The sequence below is a fragment of the Solea solea genome, chromosome 21, assembly GCF_958295425.1.
Source record: "Solea solea chromosome 21, fSolSol10.1, whole genome shotgun sequence".
In the NCBI taxonomy this organism is placed as follows: Eukaryota; Metazoa; Chordata; class Actinopteri; order Pleuronectiformes; family Soleidae; genus Solea; species Solea solea.
The window spans coordinates 5,164,440-5,190,746 of record NC_081154.1 but is presented as its reverse complement, the minus strand read 5'-3'; the positions used below and the strand labels follow the sequence as shown (position 1 = coordinate 5,190,746).

The 26,307-nt window shown below is 40.8% G+C and overlaps 3 protein-coding genes across 4 annotated transcripts; 1 reads left to right on the top strand and 2 right to left on the bottom strand.

Moving 5' to 3' along the window:
• The first annotated feature begins 1,635 nt into the window (after positions 1–1,635).
• Positions 1,636–10,352, top strand: l3mbtl2 (L3MBTL histone methyl-lysine binding protein 2). Its single transcript, XM_058621470.1, has 18 exons — positions 1,636–1,771; positions 2,492–2,916; positions 3,044–3,149; positions 3,395–3,528; positions 3,804–3,879; positions 4,117–4,184; positions 4,533–4,650; positions 4,758–4,892; positions 5,437–5,525; positions 6,047–6,296; positions 6,828–6,886; positions 7,465–7,569; positions 7,662–7,803; positions 7,914–7,996; positions 8,320–8,554; positions 8,830–8,895; positions 9,013–9,192; positions 9,264–10,352. The coding sequence occupies exons 2-18, from the start codon at positions 2,578–2,580 to the stop codon at positions 9,557–9,559; spliced, it is 2,481 nt and encodes an 826-aa protein (XP_058477453.1). The 5' UTR covers positions 1,636–1,771; positions 2,492–2,577; the 3' UTR covers positions 9,560–10,352.
• On the bottom strand, positions 9,415–17,614 carry chadlb (chondroadherin-like b). Of its 2 annotated transcripts, XM_058621472.1 has the most exons (12): positions 17,526–17,614; positions 15,348–15,509; positions 14,986–15,180; positions 14,681–14,836; positions 14,461–14,606; positions 14,034–14,315; positions 13,743–13,962; positions 13,381–13,654; positions 12,324–12,736; positions 12,070–12,236; positions 10,948–11,229; positions 9,415–9,547 (listed from the first exon to the last, which is right to left on the bottom strand). In XM_058621472.1, the coding sequence occupies exons 1-12, from the start codon at positions 17,571–17,573 to the stop codon at positions 9,499–9,501; spliced, it is 2,394 nt and encodes a 797-aa protein (XP_058477455.1). In that variant the 5' UTR covers positions 17,574–17,614; the 3' UTR covers positions 9,415–9,498. The 2 variants fall into 2 exon arrangements, with proteins under 2 accessions (XP_058477455.1, XP_058477456.1); XM_058621473.1 differs by lacking the exon at positions 9,415–9,547 and having other exon boundaries at positions 10,683–11,229.
• A 658-nt stretch (positions 17,615–18,272) lies between these two features.
• Positions 18,273–26,160, bottom strand: rangap1b (Ran GTPase activating protein 1b). The gene is made up of 16 exons (XM_058622017.1): positions 26,020–26,160; positions 25,249–25,367; positions 24,995–25,122; positions 24,812–24,871; positions 24,520–24,699; positions 24,296–24,430; positions 23,800–23,958; positions 23,602–23,715; positions 23,419–23,518; positions 23,264–23,348; positions 22,657–22,837; positions 22,119–22,202; positions 21,922–22,024; positions 20,975–21,063; positions 20,565–20,686; positions 18,273–19,858 (listed from the first exon to the last, which is right to left on the bottom strand). Exons 2-16 carry the CDS (start codon positions 25,358–25,360, stop codon positions 19,774–19,776), a joined length of 1,737 nt encoding a protein of 578 aa, XP_058478000.1. The 5' UTR covers positions 25,361–25,367; positions 26,020–26,160; the 3' UTR covers positions 18,273–19,773.
• Positions 26,161–26,307: the final 147 nt, after the last annotated feature.

Genomic DNA, 26,307 nt, shown 5'->3' with positions numbered 1-26,307 from the left:
TCAGGTAAGGTTGTAACGTTGATGTAACTCCTCATCATCACACAGCAGAAATGAGAGATGTATTCTATCTCCAAACTCCATTCACACACTAACAGTGAACCATGATCCGCTGAGGCACTGACATGACTGGTTGTTTAGCTATAGATGCTGCTGCTGCTGCTGCTGCTGCTGCAAATCAATGTAAATCTCATCATGTGCATTTGCAGTGTATTACCCTCTGCCTGTGTTGTGTGTAAAGTGTATAAATGTACACGGATATCGATCTGATCTGGTGTCTGTGAAATGTGATGAGACTTGAACCTGAGATGAAGTAACACTAATGTGCCAGTGCTATATTTTGGATTAACGGCCTAATCTTTAATCTAAGATCGACAACAAGGTCAGCAACTTGGCAACTCTAAATCCTTATAGTTAGAGATAGTTAGTTAATACAGGCTTTGCTTTTTCCAAAGACCTTTGAGGAGATGAATAGTCTAAGATTCACCTCTTCAAGACCATTACTTGTATGGAAGTGTTTGCATTACTAGCATTTTATCCGAGTAATGGTATACAATTGTCAAAAATGTAGTCAGGGAAACTCCTGACCATGTGATGATGAAAGGTCAAAACATGATCTAAATCACAGGGGTTACTCATAAAGGCCCTAAAGGCCCTGCTAGAAAACTGACACTGCTGTAAACTTTACAGCAGTGATGATGCAGACAAGAGAACACTGTTCAGCAAATAAAGAAAACCATGTAAACCAATACTGTAGCTGTAATATTCTTATTTAAAGTATAGTAGAACTTATTCCACATGTGCAATTAGGGGAAATTATGTATTATAATAATGAATAAATATTAACACAGCAGTAAAAATTCTCAACGTTGAGATGTAATAAAACAACATTTTCCATAAGTTCTGTAGGAAGACGGACTAGGTTATGTTCAGGACACCGATGACTACTAGCATACTGCAAATCAGGCAATTTTCTGTACAGTTTAAGACAAATTTCAAGTTAAAAATCTCACAGTCACACATTTTAATTGAAAAATTACACATTTGTGATGTAATAAAAACAGGATTTCCCACATGTTCTAGGCAAGACTGACAAGGTTGTGTTCAGGACAACTAGCATACTGCAAATCAGACATTTTTACTGTACAGTTTTTGTGCAATTTCAAGTTAAATGTCCCACATACGCACCACAAATAAATTCTCAAATTTGAGGTTGTGTGCACTATGTTGTGTTCAGGACATCCATGACCATGAATTCAGACATTTTTACTGAACATTTTTAGAGAAATTTCGAGGTAAAAAGATGTAAAATTCTGTAAATGTAGGTTATGGCTCAAATAAGAAATTAATAAATTTTAGTGGTGATATGGATACAAATTCAAGAGTGTTTTTATTGCTACTGTCAAAAAAGATCAGCCTGGGATATGGTACAATATTAGCAATAAGTACAAAAGTGTAGCCAGAATGTAGGATTGTGTTTATTATTAAACAACTACATTAACTAGTACTAAATATAAATGTCATCAAATATCAAATATCAACAACTTAACACGCCCATACCTGTATTTGGGACCAGCCTAGCTTGCACTCCAATCCTGCTAAAACCCAATTTCCCGTGATTCCTAGTCTCCAGTTTTGACGACGTCAAACGTAAGCGACATGCTCGTCAGTGTTTTGGAGCGCCACGAAGGTTCAGCTCGAACACTTTGCATCCAGGGAGGTTGAAAGCTAAACTCCGCACACCTAAACGAGTGTCTTCACATTACCGCGTCTTGTAAGTGAACATTTAAAGTCATAACAATCACATTGCGGCTTTGTATGTAGATAAATGTGTTTGCACGGGTAGCAGCAATTAGCTTGCATGTTCAGTAGCAACTCGAACTAGTCACACTTGGGTTTGTTTTGACTCACTTGTTTACACCAAAAGTGACTTTAAAAGAAGGATTAACCTTCATTGTTCTATTTTCAATATATAAGATACATTTAGGCCTGTTTCCCTTCTCTGTCCACATTTTTATCGATTATTTTGATTTAGTTTTTGTTGATTAGACTGATTAGAAATTAACGTTTCATTGACATTGTTAGTGATGAGTCGGTGTGCAAGTCAGTGTTTAGAGGCTGATGTTGACAAAATTAAATGTTAAGCTTTGTAACCAGTTGGTTCAAGTTAATTCGTCACCAATATTTACAGTTACTGTCTCGTCCCAAGTGTGAAAATCTATAGACAAGTTCAATTTCCCTCAGAGTCAATACACAACTATCTTACGTGGTTAAGGTCAATGGATTAAAATCAATGCTGAATACAGTTACATATTTGAACTACCAAACTCTAGACATTCTGTCCTTGAGCCATAACCTACATCAGCACAAATGTTAACCCATATCCATCCTTCAGTTTTTGAGTTATGCTGCTCACAGGCAAATGCAGCCAAAAACAGCTGTAGAAGTAATACATTTTGTAGTTTAAATAAATAAAACCAAATTTCCTCTGCAGAGCCTCCTCAACAACGACTAAAAGTCCAGTGAACAAACCTGCTTTGGTCTCACTGATTTCACTGGTAGACTTCCATTGAGGACAGGATGCCCTACCACTGTGTGTCGTACGGCTGTGGCAAGACTGTAGACAATGGTGCGACAATGTTCAAATTCCCCAAGGACCCTGAGGAGTTTCGCAAATGGGAGAAGCAGATCCAACGCACCCGTCCAAATTGGAAGGCCACGCCCTACTCTCACCTCTGCAGTGAGCATTTTGGCAAGGAGTACTTTGAGCACACTTTGCCTCTAAAGCTGAGGCCCGGAGCGGTTCCTACAGTGTTCCTTCGTCCATCCTGTTCTTCCTGCAGTGGAGTCGGCTGTAAAAAATGCCTGCCTTCCATCCAGCGGCGGAGCATTTCAGCTGAGCCTAATGATGACATTAGTGTGAGTAGCTGTTAATTATGGATCAGCAAACGCTCACTGTCAAGGATTTTTTTTCTGCTCTACCTGTGTGATGTAAAATCATTCATGATGACCCTCTATGCTTACCCAACTTTTACCTCCTTTACAGGCTGAAATCAGTGGCCCGGCACCCATTCATATGGATGGAGGAGGTGACAAAGATCTTACAAGAGGAGCGTTAAAGCCGGGACAAAAGAAACGTGACGATAAGCCAGGTGAGACACACAAAAGAAGCTGAGAGAATAAAGGGTTTTCAGCGGTAAGCATCCATAATGCTGCAGTACTGCTGCCCTTTTTTTTTTTTACCAATTCTCCTTTTCCTTCCTTTTGAAAGCATAACATGTAAATCATGTGAGTCAATTGGGAGCGATGGTTTGTCCATGCATATAAATCTGTGCATGCTATAAGTATTTTCTAATTAAGTCAGGCATTTACATGCTGATTTTTGAAATGTTTACAGTGGTGTGTGAGATGTGTGGCACCAGCGGCACCTTAAAGACCTTCTTTTCGAGGACAAAGCGCTTCTGCAGTGTGTCCTGCTCACGCTCCTACTCGTCAAACTCCAAGAAGTCCTCCGTACTGGCACGTCTGAAGGTGAGTATACACTTAAAAGCTACCTTTCATAGTGAAGGATACATTTGTCTGCTATCAGCTATATCGCCCCTGTTTTCTGGGGTTCGTATGTGAAGGATTGAGATGAAAATATCTCAGGTTTCTCCCTGCAGCGTGTAAACTTCATCATCCAGATGAAGCTCCTGAATCAATTAATGAGTAATTTAGAATTTTTTTTCAGTGGGGCTGCACTAACTGCAGTCTGTTGGACAGCCACTGCAAAGTTATCGTGTCTTTGCTCGTGCTCTTCTCTGCAGGGACGACCCCCCTCAAAAAAAGCTACTGTGCTCAACAAAGTGAAAAAGGCCCTTCCAATCCAAAATGGACTGGATGGTGAGTGATATCATACACACACACATACACCACCATTCAAATACTAGTCTTAAACTCTCGGATCTCAGAAAATATATAGACTTTGGTCTTCATTGGGACTACTAGTCTTGACAAGGACAGTGTTTATGCCAGAAAATGTGCTAAAGAAGAACAACTACACACACACGCACACACTTGTGCAACTCTTAAATGATTAAACAACAGAAATGTACCTCTTTTTCCACCCTGGAACCTTAGGTTTTGAGTGGGGCCCGTACTTGGAGAAGGATGGATCTGTGGCTGCATCGGTTTCTTGCTTCAGACACGTGAGTCTTGTGCAGCTAGAAACTATTTTAATATATCCACAGATGATAAATGTTCAGTGTTTTTTTGCTAATTTTGGTCAAAGTCTGAGGCTGAAGGTTAACGTGTATCTGTACAACTGTACAATCTGTACAAGATGTTCATATATCAACATAAATATACACTTCTTGTGTGTTCTTCTGATTTGACCTAAATTTCATGTAAAGATAAGAAAAATGGGAATTTACGTCCATTTCTATATAGAGTCAATACACCTGATATATAATTAAAGCCACACTACTGATAATGGAACAAAAGTATAATAAGAGCATGAAACGGATGTTAATAAATACCTGTCCCTCTGACTGCAGGCTCCGCTCTGTTCCCAGTGGGATGATATCACTGTTGGGATGAAGGTGGAAGTCCTGAACACCAACGCTGTCCTGCCCAGTAAAGTCCTCTGGATCGCTACCGTTATCCAAATTGCTGGTGTGTACGACAACAGGCCATTCAACCATAGAATCCTCTGTTTTTTTTTTTGTTTTTTTATGCATATGAATGAATATGATAACATATATATTTACGTTTGTCTCCAGGATACAAAGCTCTGCTGAGATATGAAGGCTTTGAGCAGGACGGCAGCCATGATTTCTGGTGCAGCCTCGTTTCGGGAGAGCTGAAGCCGGTTGGATGGTGCGCCATGACGAGCAAGCTGCTGGTGCCTCCACAAGGTGAGGACTTTACTCACCTCATCTGTGTTTATACAGAAATTAATGAGCTGCTTGGGTCAACACTTACATTACATGGAGGACAGTTGAATTATGTTGAGTTTGATGAAGTAACCAAAGTCCAAAGGGAAAATCTGCGATTTTACATCATCACACACGGTAGTTGTTAATCGACAGCTGCCTCCATCAGTAAGTTCAAGTGTGTTATTTTATGACTAAGGTGTTTGGATTTACCCAGGTCACACAAACTAACCAAACAAGGCAGAAGGAAAACCAGCAACCTCTGCATCCCCTGTGGGCTAAAAATGCAGATTTTCTCAATGGACTTTGGTGTGGGAGAGTGAGGGGGGTTTACAAACTTCAGTTTCCATTCTGAAAAAGCCGTCTAACTGCAAGATAAAGCTGTTAAATGAACATATTGTAGGGCATATATTACATGAGGCGAGTCTTTTAAGTGTGTCAATCTGTTTTTCCTCGTGTTCCTGCTGGAAACCTCAATTGATAGGACATGATCTCATTTTTTTTTTTTTTTACAAATCATGTGTAGATGTGAAGCAGAACATTTCAGATTGGAAAGAGTATCTGATGACAAAGCTGGTGGGCGCCAACACTCTACCCGTTGATTTCTCCTTAAAGGTAAAACTAGAAGCTGCCTGACACTGTGTGATGTTTCTCTGCTGATATGCAAAGAGTAAAGTTTGATTAATTCTATTGGTGAGGTTGCATCTCGCAGCTGAATATTCCTCACCTCACCCTTCCCTTCTAAGTGTGTCGAGAAGAACCTGTGTAGCCTTCAGTTTAGGCCTGCAACTGTTATTTTCCATTATTGATTAATCTGTTGAATGTCTCCTTTTTGTCTACAAACCCTAATTTTTCAGTTTGGATGGTTTCTTTTATTATGCGGAGCAAAGAAACCAGAAAATATTCACGTTTTGAGAAGCTGAAAAATCAGAGAACTTGTAGCTTGAGCTGACCCTGGTTCTTGATGTAAATTTAAAAGGCACATACTGGGTTAATGAAAAAGTTTTATTTATTTATTATTATTTTATTATTTTTATCTTCAGTTTCGGAAAAAAAAGTATCACCTAAATTTTACACACTAGTCCTTGCAATAAACGCTTAATCCAGAATCTCTTTTCTGCTGTTGCAACTCCCAGCTGGCAGAGACCATGAAGAGCCCTTTCAGATCAGGCATGCGTATGGAGGTGGTGGATCCCAAACACATGAGCCGAACCCGTGTGGCCGTCATAGACTCGTACACCGGAGGCCGTCTGCACCTGGTGTTCTCAGATCAGAGCGACGCCACAGAGAACACCGTGTCTTCCTTATGGTGCCACGAGTCAAGTCCCCTCCTGCACCCGATGGGCTGGTCCAGCAAAGTGGGTCACGCCATTAAGACGCCCATCGGTAAGTCTATGACATATTTTTTATCTCATTTGACTCATAAGTAGCAGCAAAAACACCCAATGTTTCAATATCTCTCCTCATTACCCGGCCCTTTTATGTCCCAGAATCTTTATTCTCGACAACTAACTGTAGATAAAACCCTTACTCTTACTTTTGGTATGAACATAACTCATCACTTTGTGATTTAATTACATAATGTATTTCTTTAATACCTCTATGTATACATATAGTTGTACAGTTGTATTATGTGGATATGTTAAAAAAAAAAAAACTAACTTTAAAAGACCCAATATACCCAATATAAGAGGAACAAAACTTTTTATTAGCCAAAAAAAAGACACATCATATAAAGCTATTAACTACCCAAACTTTTAGTCAGTCCAGTGGTTGCTTGGTCAGACATGCTGCCGCCTTGATTACAGATATTGGTTTAACGCTGGTTACATCGGTAGCTTGTTTCTTTTGAGTTTTGGAAATCTCTTTATCTTAAGATTCTTAATATGAAAAGTTTTCCCTTTGTTTTTTTAACAGCAAATGCCACCGGTGCGTTCAAGGGTTTCTCAGACTGTTCATCGCGTATCTTTAAAAAGGTAAGAAAACAGTCACTAATTTGGATATATAGATAGATAGATGTGAGTGTGCAGGACACTTTTAGTATGTTTGTTGAGATATTTCAGTTTGATTAAAAATATAATTCAGCCAGGTAACTTCAAACCTCAAAGAAAGATAAAAAAAACAAACAGAATATAACAATGCCAAAAACATGCGATATGAGGATTAGGGTTAGCTGGACACTCTAAATTACGCAAGAGAGATCACATCACACCAGTTTTATCTTCACTCCACTGGTCGTTAATTTTAAAAGCCTTACTTGGTCCTTACCAAGCTTTGCTTCGATAAGCTCCTTCTTACATCTCTTAGGTCAGATACTTTTAGTTGTTCCCAAAAACCACCTTTATCCCAAACTGTGGGATGCACTGCCTCGGTCTTTACATTGTTTAACTTGTGTGAATTCTTTTGAAAAAACAGCGAAAGACTGTTTTATTCAAGCAGGCGTTTAGTTAGATGAGGGTTTTTATGGCTTTATGTGGAGGATAAAGCGGTAGAAGATGGATGGATGGACGAATATAACAATGCAACGTGATGCTTACCACTGTGTGATCTGCAGCCGAGGGTCGTCTACATGGAGGGCGGATTCTTTGAAGAAGGAATGAAACTGGAGGCCATCGACCCGCTCAACCTGGGAAACATCTGTGTGGCCACTGTGAAGAAGGTGACACAGCTGCTTTTGTTTGGTCATTTTTGGTCTGAGCTGCTTTGTTAACACTGCAAACCTTTCCTCTGAATCTCTTCCTCCGTCTCCAGGTGCTGTTAGATGGTTACCTGATGGTTGGCATCGACGGCGCCACATCTGACAACGACCAGTTTTGTTACCACGCGTCTTCTCATGCCATCTTTCCTGTAAACTTCTGTAAAAAGAACTTAATCCCTCTCACTGTACCTAAAGGTAATTACTGTATAAACACACGTATGGTGATGTCACTGAAGCCCGGTCCTCACCACATGTGTTCCCTTAAAAATGCCGCCAATGAAAGATTCCTCCGTGTTTCCCGTCAGGTTACGCCTATCAGATGTTCACCTGGGAAAAATACCTACTGGAGACCAACGCTAAAGCTGCACCAGCACAACTCTTCAACACTGTAAGACAAGAATTTTAAATCCAACACAGCACTTGACCTCGGATTATATGAAGGCAGCCTTAAGTACAGGACTGAATCATATTTAGAGCTGTCCATTTGTGATCAAAGTGCATTTTAAATACACAGAGATCGAGTAATATATTGCAGAATTTGCGAGTCTGTTGCCTGGTATATACATCTATAGATTTGAAGAGTGCGGCTTCCTGCCAAAATGGCGTTGTTTTAGAGGGCTGCATGACAGATCACACACCTAAATACTAGGGGGTCAAGGCCTCGAGTTCCAACTTTGAAATCATACAAACATGCCACTTGTCTTTGCTCAGGATTACCCAGGTCACGGCTTTGCCTCCAACATGAAGCTGGAGGCGGCGGACCTGATGGAGCCGCGCCTCGTGTGCGTGGCCACGGTGAAGCGCTACGTGGGCCGTCTGCTGCTTATCCACTACGACGGCTGGGAGGATGAGTATGACCAATGGGTCGACCACCAGTCCCCAGACATCTACCCTGTGGGCTGGTGTGAACTGGTGGGGTATCCGCTTCAGCCGCCTCCTGGACTAGGTAAAAAAACAACATTTTATTTGAATTCATTAGTTTTATTTTAAAGGCAACAATATGAAAAACGAGCGGACAGAGTGGTTTAATCCAACCATGTAAGTCTGTTGGACAGTAAGCTCATAAGTTTCATATAAAAACTCATCAGGCATTTTGGCATTGTAGATTTAAAGAAACACTTTTGGAAAAGTAATTTTTTAAACGAAAATGTAGTCGTATGGATGTTGGTCAATTCTGTACAGTATTTAAGTGTTAAAGGTGTTTTTATTCTGCTTTTCCAGTTGATATAAACACACTCCAGGTGGTACGGAACAAGAAATGCAAGCAGTATTATACCGGAAGAAAGAGTATGTGTTGTTCCAGAAATGTCCAATAGTGTTTGGCGTTTCCTTTTACATGAAAGTGATGAAAAATCATGTCGTTCACCTCTTTTCTTTTTTTTTCCCCCCCTTCACTTTCTGTAGAAAAAAAGTATGCAAGGAAGAGGCTCTCTGATGAACAGACTACAGACGATGCTGGAAAAGAGGCTGAGGTCACAAGTGTCACTGGTGTCACTCACTTGAGTCCATCAGAGGCCGAGGACCTCAGTCTTCCACCGAAAATGCCTTGCATCCAAACGAAGACTGAGCTTGTGGAGCAGGAGTGTACGTTTATATAAACATGCTGTTTTGTAAAGAAATGTGTTTATTTGTCTGACTTCCCTCTGTCTTTGTAGTCTGTCCAGTGCAGGTCAAAGTGGAGGAGGTGGAGATGGTCATTGATGCTCCAGGCAACAGCAAACAAATCTGCCTGACTTCAGTCAAACAGGAGGACGGAGGAGAGCTGAGTAATTCAGGCCAGCAGTGGAGCAGCCCTGAAAACGTAGCACCCGCTGAGCTGACTTCGCTGGAGGACAGCTACACCGCCGACAGCAACACGGAGCAGAGTGAACACGAAGACGACATGGAAAACTACGGCGCTGCAGATGAAGTGCTGGAGAGCAGCACCGAGCTGTTGACTCTGGAGGAATGAAGAGAGAAGATGGATAGAACTGTAGGGAGATTTTTGTCATGTCAAGTTTGTGATGGCTGAGTCCCATTTAGCTTCCTCAGTTTCAGTGTGAATGCTGGTTCAAGTATCTGAACAGAGCCAACGTTAACGTCAACACCTGTGCTTTTCAAAATGGCTGTCGTGCAACAGGCTCATATAGCAAAGTTCACACTGAATCACTTTAAACTCGTAGGATGTCTGTATGTTTCACACTGTATGACCTGCTGTCATGTGACCACGAGACCTAACAGTCATCGTGAGGTCTAACTACACGAATGAGAGACCACATGATCTTTGATACGAGTGCTGACACGGAGACTGATGAATGACTTCGATGTATTCCATTATTAGTGTGTTTAATACACAGCTAAATAAAGCCAAGCTGTTCTAAGTTTGATCTGATTACCACAGCAGGTAATCCTTTACTTCGAGTGTGTGTATAATGCTGAAAACAATTAAGGGTAAATCACATAAATTGTATAATTAAATAACGTAACATCCACCAACAGAACGGAAATCACCAACTCATTAAGGGGTGGATGCAAATTCACACTCAAGACTGATTCATTTTCCCCTTCATTTATTTTGAGCAGTGTAGACGAACTTGTCTGATTGTTAAACTACCTCACTTTCTTTCCAACACCCTCACCTCGTGTTGGAAAGGACTTTGTGTTTTATGCCTTCCGGTTGTCACAACATGCAGATGTTAAGTCTTTGTTTTTCATGATTTTGTAAGAAAATTAAAAAAATAAATACATTTTTCTTTATATAAAAATATTGTAAGTTTTTCTGCTGGGGCTTGACGATGTGAAGTCGTGGTAAGGAACGATTTACAAGAAGCCAGTTATTAAGTAGCAACAATGGAGCTGCAAATAACTGGGATTATTTTTTATACTCAATTAATCTGTCGCTTATTGTTCGATTTAAAATTTGTTTTCTGGGTCCATAAAATGTCTAAAAATGTTGATCAGTGTTTCCCGAGCTCTCAAAATATTGATGCTGTTCAATGTCTTGTTTTGTCCACAAACTAAAATGATATGAAATATTCACATTTACGAAGCTGTTTTAATTGTTACAAAAATAACAACAAACACAAACCGATTAATTCAATTATCAAAATAGTTGACGATGAATTTAATAATCAATTGATTGTTGCAGTCCTACTGTCAATGTTAACCTTCATGGAGACACTAAAACTTCCAGCAAACCTGATGAGTTTAAAATCTTTGGTTGATTCTAGATTTACTAGAAAAGATAATGCCATAAAATCAATGAAAAGTGGCAGATGTGGTGTAATACTTCTTTACATGTGGTCAGTTTTTGGAAGCCCTGGTCTCAGAATATCTCCTCAGAAGCCAGCTGAGACTCACGCCATGCTTCTTCTCTTTGCTTTCTTGGCTGCTGCTGCTGCTGCTGCTGCTTTTCTGGTGTTTGGACTCTTGCGAGGTCTGGATTTGGATTTGGGCTTTTTGATGTGCATCAGCTTAGGTTTGGGTGCCGTGGTGGACTTTGGGGCGGCAGTTGGGGTGGAGGGGAGACCTTCTCCTCCGGGGCAGGCTTTGAAGATGTGGACGTCCTTGACCCTGCGACCCTTCAGCTCGGGAGGATTGGCACAGGTGGCTCGTACCTTCAGGTTGACCTTCTCGATCCATCTAGATGTAAAAGAAAAGACAAATTATGTTATCAGTCACAAGAATCCTGAACCTTCCCAATGAATCATGCATTAGGTATTTAACAATCTTATTTAGTAACAGCGCGTGATTATTATGTGGGAGGATTGCTCGAAAAATAGATGATCGTTTAATTTTGGCTGATATTGGCAGGTGTTTTACTGCATTTAATTAATTAATTATTTATTTATTTTAACCTTTTATCCATAATTTTTGTGTGTGGAAACAAATAAAAAATGGCAAACATTAATATAGATGTGGACAGGTAACACGACATAGTGAGAAGAGATAAACAAAGAAAAAGGAAGAAAATTAAACCAAACAAAACCCAGACAGAATGAGCAAAGTCAAAAAAATAAAGGAAATACTACTACTAACAAATAATGATTTGGTTTGTTTCAGTGCATTTTAGTACAGCATATTAAACATTTATAATGTATATAGTGTGGTATCAACTGCATTTATTGTCCAACTATTTTGAAGAAGAAGGAGGGACCAGACTATAATATGCAGAGTTGGTGTAGTGGAATACCCGCACTCTCTAAACTGCCCTCTGATTGGTCAAAGTCTCCCAGATATAGTCATGAGGCTGCCAACAGAAGCCTCAGAGGTATTATACTGTCTCAGACCACTTGATTTGCATGATGGCAAAAGGTTATTGAACAGTACTGCAAAAAAATAGATTAGAAATATATTTTATCTATAAAAGTGTCAGATATTGATATAGAGACACATAACAATATGTAAATACACACCCAAAAGGAAAAAAAAGTCCAGGTCAAAACCCTGTGTACTTTAGTCAGTGTGCTGAAGTTGTCTTACAAGCGTAGTGGCAGCAGGGGGCAGTCACACATCATAGGATTGTCAGCCAGGTTGATGACCTCCAGAGAGGTGAGAGGATGGAGGTCAGGCACCTCTTCCAGCTGGTTGCCCTCCAGGAAGAGACTCCTCAACCCTGGACCCAGACCTGCCAGAGAGTTCTGTGACATCTGGAGAGACGGAGTGAGTGAAAGTTGATGAAGAAGGCACAAGGATCCAATGAGAAAGATTAATGACCAGATTTAAAAGTCACTCACCTTCTCCAGTCCCATGTTATCCAGATACAGCTCCTTCAGTGAGCTCTCCAGAGGTCGGAAAGCATTTGGCCCCACCCAGCGGATGGAATTCCCCGACAACCTCAGGTCTCTGAGGTTCTCCACCCTGCTCAGTGCTTCGGTGGGCACCTCCTTCAACTTGTTTCCTCCCAGGTGAAGTGTATCAAGGTCAGTGGCTTGGTCCAGAGCTTTGGGCGACATGTTAACAATGGCATTTCCAGTGAGGTACAGAGATCTGAGACCCTCAGCTCCGGTCAAGATGCCCGCTTCCAGCTTGGTGATGGCGTTGTTCTCCAAGTGAAGTGCCAGCAGGCTGGGCACCGGATTAAAGGCTCCTTTGGGGAAGATGGTGAAGCGGTTTTTCTCCAGATGCAGGTAAGTCAGCTGAGGGAGACCTGTGGGTTTAGGCAACAGGAAGTCAGTGTAGGTGTTGCAGTGACAGTTCAGGTTTTGTAGATATTTATCCTCACTGAAGCAGATACACAGCGAAAGATCAGATTTTAGGCATTTAACAATATCTTGAAAATATGTTCACTTATTTATATCACCATTAGGCACCTTTTCCAACTAGATATTGAAGTTTGAAGTCACTTTGTAAACCGCTTGCTCCTTGCACCAAAGTCCATAGAGAAAATCAATGATTTTACATCACAGCACACAGGAGTTGTACATCCACTGCTGTCTCCATCAGTAACCTTATATATGTTATTTTGTGACAATGGTGTTTTAAAACCTTTGTCCTGATTTTCCTATGTCACACAAATGTACCAGAGGAGGCAGCAGAAAACCAGCAGCTTCTGTGTCCCTGCGGGCTAAAATCACTGATTTTCTCTATGGTGCAGGAAAGTGAGAGGGTGCAAATGTCAGTTTGTTCAGAGAAATTATTAAATTATTTTCAGTGTGAGAGAGCGTCTGTGTCTCAAACTGGTTCACTGTGATTCTTGCTTTCATGAAGGTAGATCTGACAATGTGCCAGTACTTCATACAACCACACATCAAAAGTCAGAATAGTGCTACAAAAGGCTGTTTAAACACAGACCTTTAAAGGCATCAGGGCTGAGGGAAGTGAGGTCATTCTCTGACAGGTACAGGTAGGTCAGTCCCTTCATCCCACTGAAAGCGCCGTCCTCCACCTCCACAATCTTGCAGCGCTGCAGGTGCAGAGACACAACCTGGGCAACACCAGGGAAGCTGTTGCTGGGAATGTAGTGGAAGTGGTTGCCACGGAGGTCGAGGAAACGCGTGGCGGGAGAGAAACCCCGGGGAACTTTTGAGTGACCACGGTTTTCACAGGAAGAGTGGTGCGTCTCAGCCTGAAAACAGGGTTGACCTGTAACCTTTTTAAGAACCGATGGTTGCTATTGTACATGTTTTACACACATCACCTTTAATGCTCCTCACCTCGCAGACACAGTTGGCAGGACACTTGATTTTGTTCTCTGGCTCTTGAGTGGGTGGTGGAGTGATCCTGGATGCCTCCTCAAACTCAGCCTTCAGCATGGCCTCCTGGCTCTGGCAGCGCAGCTGTGGAGGGTAGACTGTGTCCAGGTTTTCTCCAGAGAAATGAGCTGGTCCTCCACACGTGCCCATCAGCTTCACCTTGCTGCGGATCGCCCACTCCCTGCAGAGTAATAAAAGTAAACGTTAAAGTTTGGATAAGCGTCCCGTTGTTGATCGTCTGCTGTGGCCCACCTGAGTGGTCGCAGGTAGCAGTTGCAGTAGATGGGGTTCCCGGCCAGGTTCAGGCGTGCCAGGTTTGATGACCCTTCAGAGAAAGGCTGGATGACACGTAGCTGGTTGTAGCTGATGTCCAGGTGGATGAGGCTGGGGGATTTGGAAACCGCAGTGTTGGCCATGTCCTGAAGGGACATGTGGTCCAGGAACAAGTGGGTGAGCTTGGCCATGGACACTACTTCTTCTCCGAGGTAAGTCATGGGGTTATAGCTCAGATCCAGACGGGTCACCCCTTGCAGTCTGGGTAAAATAAAGAGAGAAGTGTCTAAAATATTGTAAACATTTGACCTCAAATGCAGTACCTTGATACTGAGAGGTTTTTTACTGCTTATGGTCAGGCAGTGGTCCTCTCTATGCAGATATCACGGCATACGCAGTGGCCCACCTGGTCATGGTCTCAGTGGGGAAGAACTGCAGCTCATTGTGGTCCAGACTGAGACGGTTGAGTGTGAACAGACTAGCGAAGGCCTCCGTGTCCAGGTAGTTTAGAGAGTTGTGACTGAGACGAAGCCATTTGATGTTCTGCAAACCCTAGAAGCAGAGGAGATCAGATATTTAATCAATAGTTCAACGACTTCACTGCAGGCATGTCGTTGTGTTTGTACCTGGAAGGCCATATTGGGGATGTAGACGAGACGATTGTGTGTAATGGAGAGCAGGTTGAGGAAGCCCAGCTGAGAGAAAGCCCCAGGTTGAATCTCTTCCACGCGGTTACGGTCAATCAAGAGCTGCTTCAGTGAGGACAGACCATCGAATGACTCCTTTATGCACAAAAGAATAAAGAGAGGAGAAACATCTTCATCTTACTTTGGTCAAAGTTGTGAAAACAGAGCACAAAAAATTATTTTTGTGAGCACATCAGCTGGTGTAATGCCACCATGGAGTTATTGTGGATTTCTTGTGGTAGAACCTGGTAGAGGATTTCAATGTTGTTGTTGGCCAGATTAAGGAAGACCAAGCGACCAAGGCCACGAAAAGCCCCCTCCTTCACCCTGCGGATGTTGGAGCGCTGCAGTGACAGGTGAGTCAGGTAGGGCGTGTGTTTGAAAGCCCCACTGGGAAGTTCCTGGATGTCATTTCCTCGAAGATCTAACTTCACTGTGATCTGTAAATAAAGGAAAACATAGTAAAAGGAACAAGGTGGGAACTAAATATGCTGTAGGCTGCAAGGTTCCTGACTTTTTCTGACTACAAAGCTGATAGATAATCATTTTACTGCTGAAGAGACAAGTGGTACTACTGTGTGTTATGTGTTTGTGCGTGAAACAAAACCTCATCTAGAGTAGGAGGAACTTGGGTGAGGTTCTTGTTGACGCAGGCGACGGTGAGCTGGATCTGGTCACACACACACTGCTGTGGACATTTAGCAGCATGTGCTGCATAGATGCCGAGGAGCAGCAGGTGGAGCAGTGGAGCCCAGAGATGGGGAAACATCTGGGAGGAGGAAAAAACACCAGTGATTTTGGTCGGGTCAGGTCTGTTACCTTCACACACTTGCTGATTCGATTCTTTACCCCTCACACACTGACAGATTTTTGTGCCCAACTAGCCATGCTGACTGTGCCCAACTAGTGCAGACTGGTGCCGACTCTGCCCAACTGTGAATCGTGGGTAAAATCTGGAGGAACCGGGGGTTACTGTGTTACATATGTAGCCTCCAGTTAGCATCAAACTCATATGATGTTGAGTTTATCCATTGTGGGCTATGGTAAAAAAATAGTGGTCCAAAATGTCTGCCTTGATGCACTCCAGTTGTAGTCAAAAGTAAGAATTTTTGAGTTCCTAGTTGGAAGTTTCAACTGAAATGCCCCCTCAAGTCAGATTCTCAAACTAACTAATGAAAAACAATAATTCATACAATCAGACAAATCCAATGTTTTACCATAATTTCTGCTAAATGAAAAATAATTTCCGATTTACAAAGTGGTTCATAAAAACCACAATCTCATGTTGGACCAACAGTCTTAATCCACAGAAATGTACATGAAAATGTTCATGGCCTCACTCTGAAATGTCTCAAAAAGTGTAAACAAAGCAAAATGTACATCTGTCAAAACTGCCGCACTAAACTCTGTACAGAATAACTTCATAAACCAGCACTCAAACCAGCACTCAAATCCGTTTTTTCTCAAAACCAAAACCCTTGATATTTTTTTGCAGCAGCAAAGATTATTTTTCTGTTTATATTTGACCCCCTGTGCAGAAAGAGGCCAAGAAACTAGAGACGGAGGAATTTCCTCCTGCCGGACTATTTGTCCGTGTCACCCCCGGGGAATCAACACTCCAGACCGCAGAGAAGCCGCGCACAAAGACGCACAGTGTCTTTCTCCACCGATGCTGTGCCAGGGAAAAGAAAAAAAAACATGTTTCTCCTCTGACCAGGGACGATATGAAGACTGTTCTCAATCGTCTTGGAATGTAGAAATGTCACTGCAACATTTTAAGGCAATATTGTCCTATGTGTAAACACTCATTTTACCTTCACATTGCCAGAATTCATTTTTGTCATTTTGACCATTCATACTCTATTCACATGTTTTAATAAGCAATAAAATACCTGAGGATATATAGACCTGTGATGTTAGGTTATGTAATAATAAATGCCGATTTTGCCATTAGATTTAAAATATATGAAAACAACCTGCATTTTTATTTTATGTTCCCCCTTAAATCTAAGGATACAATTACTTACAACAGCACACCATACCTTTTATAGTCCTTGCATGTACAAATCATTACATAACATGCTGTTATTACCTTGTAATATGTGTTAGTATGTATAACTCCACAAATGTTATTTCTGCTGTCCATTGTTCAACCTGGAACTTTTGTTTTCAGTCGTTTGTTTCCCTATTGTCCGTTGTTGTGGGTGCACCTGTGTATATGCCTTGTTTTAGTGCCGTCACTTCCTTATTATTATAGTGGGAAAAAAATGTTTGAGTCCCCAAAAAAAAACATAATTTCTTAACAATCAACTAATTTTTTTAAGTGTCTTAACCTCTTCCTTCATTCAGTGTGTTATATATAAAATTTTATTTTTATTGTTTTATTTGTTTCGATTTTTGTTGGTTTATTTTATGCATTTATTGTCAGAATCAAATTGAAAATGCCTCCAACAGAGTTTTTCGGGTCTAGCGCTTGCTTCTTTTACTCAACACAACACTTATTTAGCTTAAAATGGCTCAAATGAGTTAAACCGTCATGCTGTACAATTAAAATGAAATACAGTCTGTAAATACAACAGCAACTGGGCTCACTTGAGGGCAAATGTTATGCACAAACAGTTATTACCTTGCAGTTTCAAAATATTATTGATATTTGGTTATTATTAACAAACCCAATATCTTATTCTTTCAAAGTAGGTACTTATTGACAGTGAGAGAAAAAGTCCTTAAGGTGATAAAACTTCAAATACATTTAAACACAAGAGTATTTTAAGGAGGGACTCACCATAGTTTTGCTGTGGTTCAGTCCGGCTGCAGGTCCTTTACTGGCCATTGAAGCTCTCACCGTGTCCGCTCACTCTCTCTGCGTTCCCCGCTCTGTCCCTCCATCCAAAACAAACTCCGTTTATCCCTACATTCACTGACAAACCCACGCACACCCACCGCACACTGGCACATTCTTACACAGTGTTCTTAGTGAGGACACTCATAGACATAATGCATTCCTTTCACCTTTACCCTGACCGTAACTATCGCAACTAAATGTCTTAACCTAAACCCAACTCTAGCCCTAACCCTTAAACAAAATCTCGACCCACAGAAAAAGTTATTTTAAGTTGTGAGGACAAGCCAAAATGTCCTCACAAATATAGGTTTGAATCAAAAATGTGTCCTACATGCACGCGCACGCACACACACACACACACACACTTTATACCATCAAAAAAAGAGGATGAAACTGCAAAGTTTGAAAAGCGTCCATGTCATGTGACCCACTTCCTGTCAAGAGCAAATTTGTACACAATAAACAACAATATCACATATAAATAATTGTTGTTACACTTGGTTAAATATTCTCTAAACATATTGAGTATTGTCAGTCACCATTCATGGTTTTCTGAGTTCAGGCTGTACAAAAAGTCACATTGGATTATAGTTTCTCTGATAATTCTTCAGAATATAGACAAATAATAGGGGTCCCAGGAATTACTGAGCAGACAAAAACATTACATACAGACACAGAGACGAGGAGTGAGGCTTGTTAAATGTGTTATATTTCAAGACATAGCATTCAAATTAACAACTTACGAGGTAACCAAAACAGAAATATTATTCAGAAAATGCCATTAAAGTGCATCCCATTTAGCACTGCAATTATCAACTATTTTCTTGGCCAATTTATGGTTTTGTTCTCAAATGTCTTCTTTAATCCACCAACGAAAAATCATTCAGTTTAAATAATTTCCTTGTTATAGGGGGCAAATAAAGCAGAAAATATTCACATTTATGAGGCCGATAAAGCAGAGAGCTTTATAAAAAAACTCAAACAGATTAATCGATTATCAAAATAGGTGATTAATTCCTGCAGCCAGCCCTACTTCCCTTAAATGTTCCAATCTCGTCATCGACATGCGACATGAGGTAACACACTGAAATAGTCATTTAAGAGCAATATTATGTAATAATATAGATTATGTATCAAAAAAAAAAGGAAAATTAACGAGAAGTGATTATGGTCCCGCGTGAGGTGGACAGTTTTATGACCAGGGATGGGCATTAATAACAAAAATGTTATTTGAATATTTAATGGTGTTATTATATTATTTGAATATTCTAAAGCCCATTAGAGCTAGTGAAAGTAATGCAGGGTTCACAGCTGTGTTGAGCTAAATCTCTCTGCAAACACACATTAACTCACTCCACTGACTAAATGCTCGCTGCTGCTGCCACCTTGTGGTAACAGATGCGCCACAAATTAGAACATCACTGGAGTAAAAATGTCTGTTTTCACAATCATTGAGAGAATATTTTATCTTTCTGTGCTATTTCGAATAATCACATTAACTGTTCAACTTTTGATAATCTAGCAAATAATCTAACCCTCATGTCCATCTTTAGTTATGTGGTGCAGTCTGATACATGCAGTACTCTGACCTTATTAGCAGCAGAGTGGTGATTGTAACCGGAAAGTTGGCCCTGAATGTTCTACAATATTTTCCCCACTATGCAATTTTAAAAATATTAATGTAACAAACAAAACATCGTGTTTAGCAGCCTATCAATACAGCAGAACAATAAAAGCTGCTCTTTTATTCAAAATTCTCATTTATTTTCAATAACACACTGTAGCTGCAGTTAAAAAATATATATTCTTATTTAAGTGGAAACCTTACATCTGTTATTATAGTATTTCATCGTTGACATACTATAGATGCATTGTTGTGGTTCAAATGTGGGTGTTTTTTTTCCACATTAGTCCCACAAGTTATTACATGTAAAGTTTTTTTTTTTTTTTTAATTACTTTCATCTACATTTTCTAGAAAAATAAAAGCCCAAATTATTAGTAGAAAAATACAAATTAAGACATACTGGAAGGTTTTGGAAATGCCTTCATAAAATATACAACAATCAGAAGAGAGGAGAGCAGTGGTTGTCAGCGGTCCCTTTTTCAAGTGTAAAGCATTCCTGTTTGAATTAATGTCAGTAGAGAGTGTGTGTGTGTTGTGTGTGTTCCAGTGCTGGTGGTTGTGGATCAGTGTTTTTCATCGCACCTCTTCTCCAGAGCAGAGCTCAGCTTCTCTCTGGCAGCACCACAGGAATGGAGAGCATCACCGTTCCTGCAGATTCACACAGAAAAGCTGCCACTCACTGTTCCATAATTCCAAAATTGTAAGTTTACTTAAATATTCTTAAGTAAAGAATATTTGTACTACATAAATTAAATTTCATCTGTATATAAAATCAGGTACATTAGATTAAAAGCAAGTGTTAATAAAAAGAACTAAAACTCAAGTGTGTAATAAGTTTTATAAGTAAAAGATCAGAAAAAAAATCAATAAAAAAAAACCCCGGCCAAAATTAATCCGAATCATTATTATTATTATCATTATTATCATCTGTAATAGAATGTGAATTAAACAAACACATGAGCATTATAGTGGGAAAAAAAGGGTGAAACCACCCTAAAGTTCCCTTACCCAAAGTTCACCTTCAACATTTGTTGCTTCTGTATGTCACTAACTCACTCATGTTTCAGAGAACCGGGGTCAATTCCTTCACTTCAAGTTCTCTTTCAACATTTGTTTCATGCGGGTAATGTTTCAGAGAACAGGGTTTGACTCCTTAACTTAAGGTTTGCTGCCGTCTCACCTCAGGGCTAACACGGCTAGTTGTAAAACACATCACTCACATCACACAAAAACAAAACCACATACTACTAACAACCGCAGAGAACGTCATGTGAACTCACTTCTACTTTGAAGTTTGACTTTAAACCACAGGCCAAAAAGAGAAAGAGACACAAACAATATAATATCATCTTACTTGGACATGAAGTTGTGAAGCAGTGAGGCATAATGTCGGGGGAAATATTCCTGCTGGACGGCATGTTCCAAACACAGCAGATGTCCAGGGACTAGTGACACCTTTTTCATCTTTCCTTCACCCTAAAACACAGACCAAAACAATATTTGACGTATATACGACAGTGATGAAAGGAGTGAAATACAGTGTTTCCCACAAAGTTCACTCTTAAGCACAACACATCCATTGCTGCAGGTGAAATTCTCAGTAATAAGTTGGCCATGGAAAATTTCTTTTTCCAGATCCACACAGTGCATTAACATAATTAAATGTTTCTCGACTCAGAAAAAGTCTGTCCTTGCTTTAGTCTTTGTTTCACTGACTCTTGGTCAGACTCCCGGAGGAGGAGGGGAACAGTAGCAGTACTGTACCTTCAGTAGTCCCATCATAAGCAGCAGTGAGGTGAGGAAGCAGTGAGACTGGAGGGTCGAACCAGAGAGGAGCTTTTTCAGTACATCATCTGTGGGACAAAGGGATGAAGGTCAGGTATTTGAACAAACGACAACCAATTAAATCTATTTTAAATGCATCCATTAGCCAAAATAGCTTTATGAACCACCTAGAGGAAGCATTTAAGACACAAATGTCCTCTGAGGCTGCTCAGTTTCAGTGTGAATACACAGCTAAAATACACTGCCTGGCCAAAAAAAAAAAGTTGCCACCTGGATTTAACTAAGCAAATAGGTAAGGGGTTTCTGCAGTTGGTCAGGTCTAGGTTCAGCAACATTATGTACCCAAAGAATGAGGTCAGCTGACTACCTGAATATAATTAATGACCAGATTATTCCATCAATTTTCTTCCCTGATGACATGGGCAAATTCCAAGATGACAATGCCAGGATTCATCCAGCTCATATTGTAAAAGAGTAGTTCAGGGAGCATGAGACATCCTTTTCACACATGGATTGGCCACCACAGAGTCCAGACCTTAACCCCATTGAGAATATTTGGGATGTGCTGGAGAAGGCTTTGCTCAGTGGCCCGACTCCCCCATCATCAATACAAGATCTTGGTGAAAAATTAATGCAACACTGGACAGAAATAAATCTTGTGACATTGCAGTAGCTTATGGAAACAATGCCACAGTGAATGAGTGCCGTAATCAAAGCTAAAGGCGGTCCAACGATGTGACCCTTTTTTTTTTTAGGTGGCGACTTTTTTTTTGGCCAAGCAGTGTAGTTTCTTAGTAAAACTACACTATCAATCCATTACTTTTAGAGTTACCCTACGCTGTTCACAGACGGTCTGCAGCTGCCTTCCCATTTTTATCACATAGATAAAATTAAATTGTAAAGGTGAGACGTGATATTTTATTCACCAATAGTTTCTAGAACAGCTGTCTTCGTCTCTGGTTCCTCGCCGTACAAAGAAGCAACTTTCAGAAGGACGTCGGCGGATTTGTGGGGATCAGACACGTCAACCTGGAAAAGAGAAAAAGAGTCTCAGTGGTTTTCTCTCAACATCCTGCTGAGACAGTTAACACCCACTGTTTTTAATGTCATCTTTAATTCCCACCTGGTGCAGCAGGTCTGTCCTCATGTCTCCAAGCTGAAGAAGTTTCTCAACTGAGGGGCTGCTGAGAAAGGACATGATCTCGGCCTGTAACATAATCACATAATCAGAGGCAAAAGGACATTTAGTTTCCAGTAAGTGCAATATAATGAAGATAAGTAGTTAGAGATATATTCAGTCATTTGTTGCTGAAAATAAAGACCTCACAGTGAGGCTATTTAATATACTTTTAATGAATAAAATGTACTTAATTATGTTAAAATGACACACAAGAGTTCAATTTTGAACCCTAGTTATAAAAAAAGGACACTTAACATCTGCCTAGTGTGAAATGCAGGTAGATCTTCTGTTAAATTGTTTAATTAAAAAAAAGAAGAGGGTGATTGTGGTGGAGAGTCACGATGCCGTATCAACAGGTTTACAGGACTTCAATTTTCTTTTTGCCTGTCCTTTAAATAAGTTCCACAAATGAGCGTCAGTTGAACAAAAGGTGTCTAAGATCAAATAAATAAGCAAATAAACAAATTTAGAGTCAGCTTACTGGGTGATGATGTTTAGCAGGACTGTCGTCTTTTCTTGTGACACCATTTTCCTTAATGTCTTCATCTTCCTCATCGTCTTCATTAGAGTCATCGATCACATCATCATCCTCCTCCTCCTCCTCCTCCTCCTCATCCTCCTCCTCTTCCTCTTCCTCGTCATCAGGTTCACCCTCATCATCACTGCAGTGAATTTCAAGGAGATAAATTGCTTAATTTGCTGAGGTTATGAAGTTAACCTGTTAATTTGCAGGTAAACAACAAGAATACTGCTTCCAAAAGTGTGTGTGCTGGGGCCCCCTAGTGAGTGTTGGAAGTATTACATGTGGGCCTCAGTCAGGAATACTGTCATTTTCATTATTTGAAACATTTATAAATTTAATGATCCGTTTTGTAATTAACACTGTGATTTTCATTTATGGTCAAAGCAGTGATGAAGATTATATAGATCAAAGACTATGATTATTTATGATAATTTAGTGGTAGTAGGAACCCAATAATTTAATTTCAATCTATCCATTTACATCAATGTTATGAAACATTCTTACTTAAGTACAAACATGGGTGTGGAAGTGTTGCTTGAATTTCACACGACACACACAGTCTTACCTGAGTGATGCCAGAATGTCTCCTTTATCCATGCTCTCCATCACCTCTCTCAAAGCCTCACAGCCTTCTTCTCCTAGACAGTTTCCTGTATAAATCACAAACAGATTAGGTTTAATCTTTGGAATTATACAATTAATTCTACTCCGTGAACATACCGTTCAGATCCACCTTCTCCATGTAAGGTTTGTCCATGACAGCCTGAGCCACGACCAGCGCTGCCGCCTCAGTGATCTCACCAAACGACAAATTCAGCGCCTGAAAACGAGACATATGTGAGTGTGTGGCGACAGAGAAGACATTTAGAGACACAAACTGCTGAACTTTGACACTGAACTCACCTTGAGGACTGGCAGTCCTTCTCTCAAAACTGCAGCAAGGGCAATGGCTCCTTCAGAGCGAACCAGACAGTCACCAAAGTTGATCACCTGGACATTCCTCAGACACCGCAGAGCCTGCAAGACATCAAAACACACATACAGTACATACATACTGTGTTTGTCTTAATGGAGAAAGGTGTGAAAATAAACAGGCCTCACCTGTGCCATGGCCACTGTTCCCTTCTTGGTGAAGGTGTTGTCGTTGAGGTTGAGGACACGGAGCTCTGGGTTGTGTTGCATGGCTGAAGCCAACGCTGCCACGCCCTTGTGGTTGATACCATTCTGGGGCATGTGGACTTCTTCCAGACTGCCTATCATCTTATGACACAAAAAAGAAAAACTTAATTTAATACACTAGTTTATAGAGAGATACAGCACAACCTACAGAGGAGGAGTCAGACATACACGGCTAAATTGATCTTTACACGTGTAGTCAGACTCAAATTGTCCGTCTGTCGAAAGAAATCCGGCAATAGTCGAAGTTTATGTATCATGTTTCCATTTTCTGAAAATGTCAATGATACATTCACCGTGACAATTAATTTTCACTGTAATTGCACCTGTGTTTACACATATTATTACCCATTAACAGAGTCAGGATTTATACTGACTAGTAGCAGACATCCAAAATTACTTTAGGAAAATGTGTCTCTACCTGAAAGGCCTTGGCCAGAGCACTGGCTCCTTCATTTTCCAGGCGGTTCCTCCCCGCGATGAAGACTCTGAGATTAAGTGGAGCTCCGTGGGATGATGACTGTCTGTAGCACTGGATCAGAGCTTCGGCCAAGATCTAGACACAGACCAGTCACCTCGGTTAGAAAACCATGACTTAAGGCTCACTATTCCAAAGTGGCAATGACATGCAGTCTGTGGACTCACTTTTCCTCCTCCTACCCCCATGCCACAGTTGTTGAGTCTCAGCTCCCTCAAGCTGTGGCAAGACGGGCTTTTCAACAACTGCTCGATACCCTTCACACCGTCCGGCCCAAAAGCGTTATCACTCAGGTCCAACTCAGTCAGCCTGGCTCCTGCAATCATTACTGAACTGCCCAAGGACCTCTGAAGAAAAACACAATCATGTTCTGAGGGGGGAATAAAACTTCTTCATGACTTTAACAAATAAATCCCAAAAACGTGATGAATTGAAAAAAACTAAAGATGGGATTCTCACCAGAGCTGTTGGTATTTCAGAGCGGAGTCTTCCTGTGAACATGTCGCTCCAATAACATCTCTGAGTGAGTCAAATAAAGAAAATAGTATTGTGTTCATTGTTTTATTGCAATAAAAATGTGTAAGACTAGATGACTGAAAAACAGTTAATGGACAGGAATGGAAAGCATGAACTGGGGGAAACCTGGAGCAGGTCTTTGGTCTCCAGAGCCTTGGCGATGGCCCGTGTTGCCTCCACGCCGACAGTGTTCCCCTCCAGACGCAGAGCCCTCAGTCCCTGGTACTGCTCTATCTCACGGACCAGCTCCTCCACTGAAAACACAGAGAATCATTTATCAGGTCTGCAGGGTAAAACATCCCTGTGATGTCTTCAGTGCACGGTGGACACCACAATAAAACAGACCAACACACTCGCTGCTGCCCAGTTCAGCACCTCACCTGAAACTGCATCATCCAGCTTCAGTCCCAGGCCTTTATAGCTCAACTCTCCATCACCGACATGAGTCTTGGAGAGAGCGTCAGCCAGTTGTGCGATGTCATCTGAAGCCATAATGACTCTGGAAGACACATGCAGTTAAGAACCCAATTAAGTTTTGCTGAATTAAACACACACAGCCTTCACTGATGTTACATGGAATCGGCCTCATTAATGTACAGTCATGAGCACATTTGTTTAACGCTTCAAAAGATGGAGAAAGCTGGACCCAGAGGAAAGTTTTCATGCAGGTCAATAACTGAGAGATGTTCCTAATAAGTACAGAGTCCAAATGTATTCAGGGATTAGGACTGAAATATAAGAATATATAAAATATAGAGACATAGACCACTGCCACACAGAGAAAGGGGATACAATATCAAAAAGCATCGTCAATAAACATATCCATAACAATGAATGGGTCAAAGGTGTTGGTACGCTTTTAAGTTGTATATTGTTTAGTTAAAATAATGGTCACCTTTGAATGCCGTATACGTGAAATAAATAAAATAACTTTTCACTGACAGATGAGATAATTTACATGAGCGAACAGCAACGCACGATTAGCCTTGCGAACAATAACCGTGGCTAGCTAGTGTTAGTTAGTAGTGCGCAACGCTGTCGCTAAGTCTGAAATTACTGTATATCATGACTTTATATACTTCTTTTCTGTATGTTTCGTTCATAAAGCTCCCACAGAGAGAAAATAGACTGTTTCTAATTCTGACACTTACCCCAGAGAGTATTTTCAAGTGAAACGACAACGAACTCACACACGCACCGCTTCTTCCGCGCCGCGCGCCGGTAGTTGATCCATGTGACGTCATCATGCTTTCTTCGTTGATCCTGTTGCTACGATTAATTGGTGATTTACCGCCCCCTATGGCCACCTGCGGTCAAGCCATCTGACGCTGAATTTGAATGCCCTCCTTACAAAGGTTTTTACGGTAAAAATCATGCGATCCATTGCATCAAGTTAGTGCATGCCGGTATGAAAGTATGTTTTTGAATGGGAAAAATAA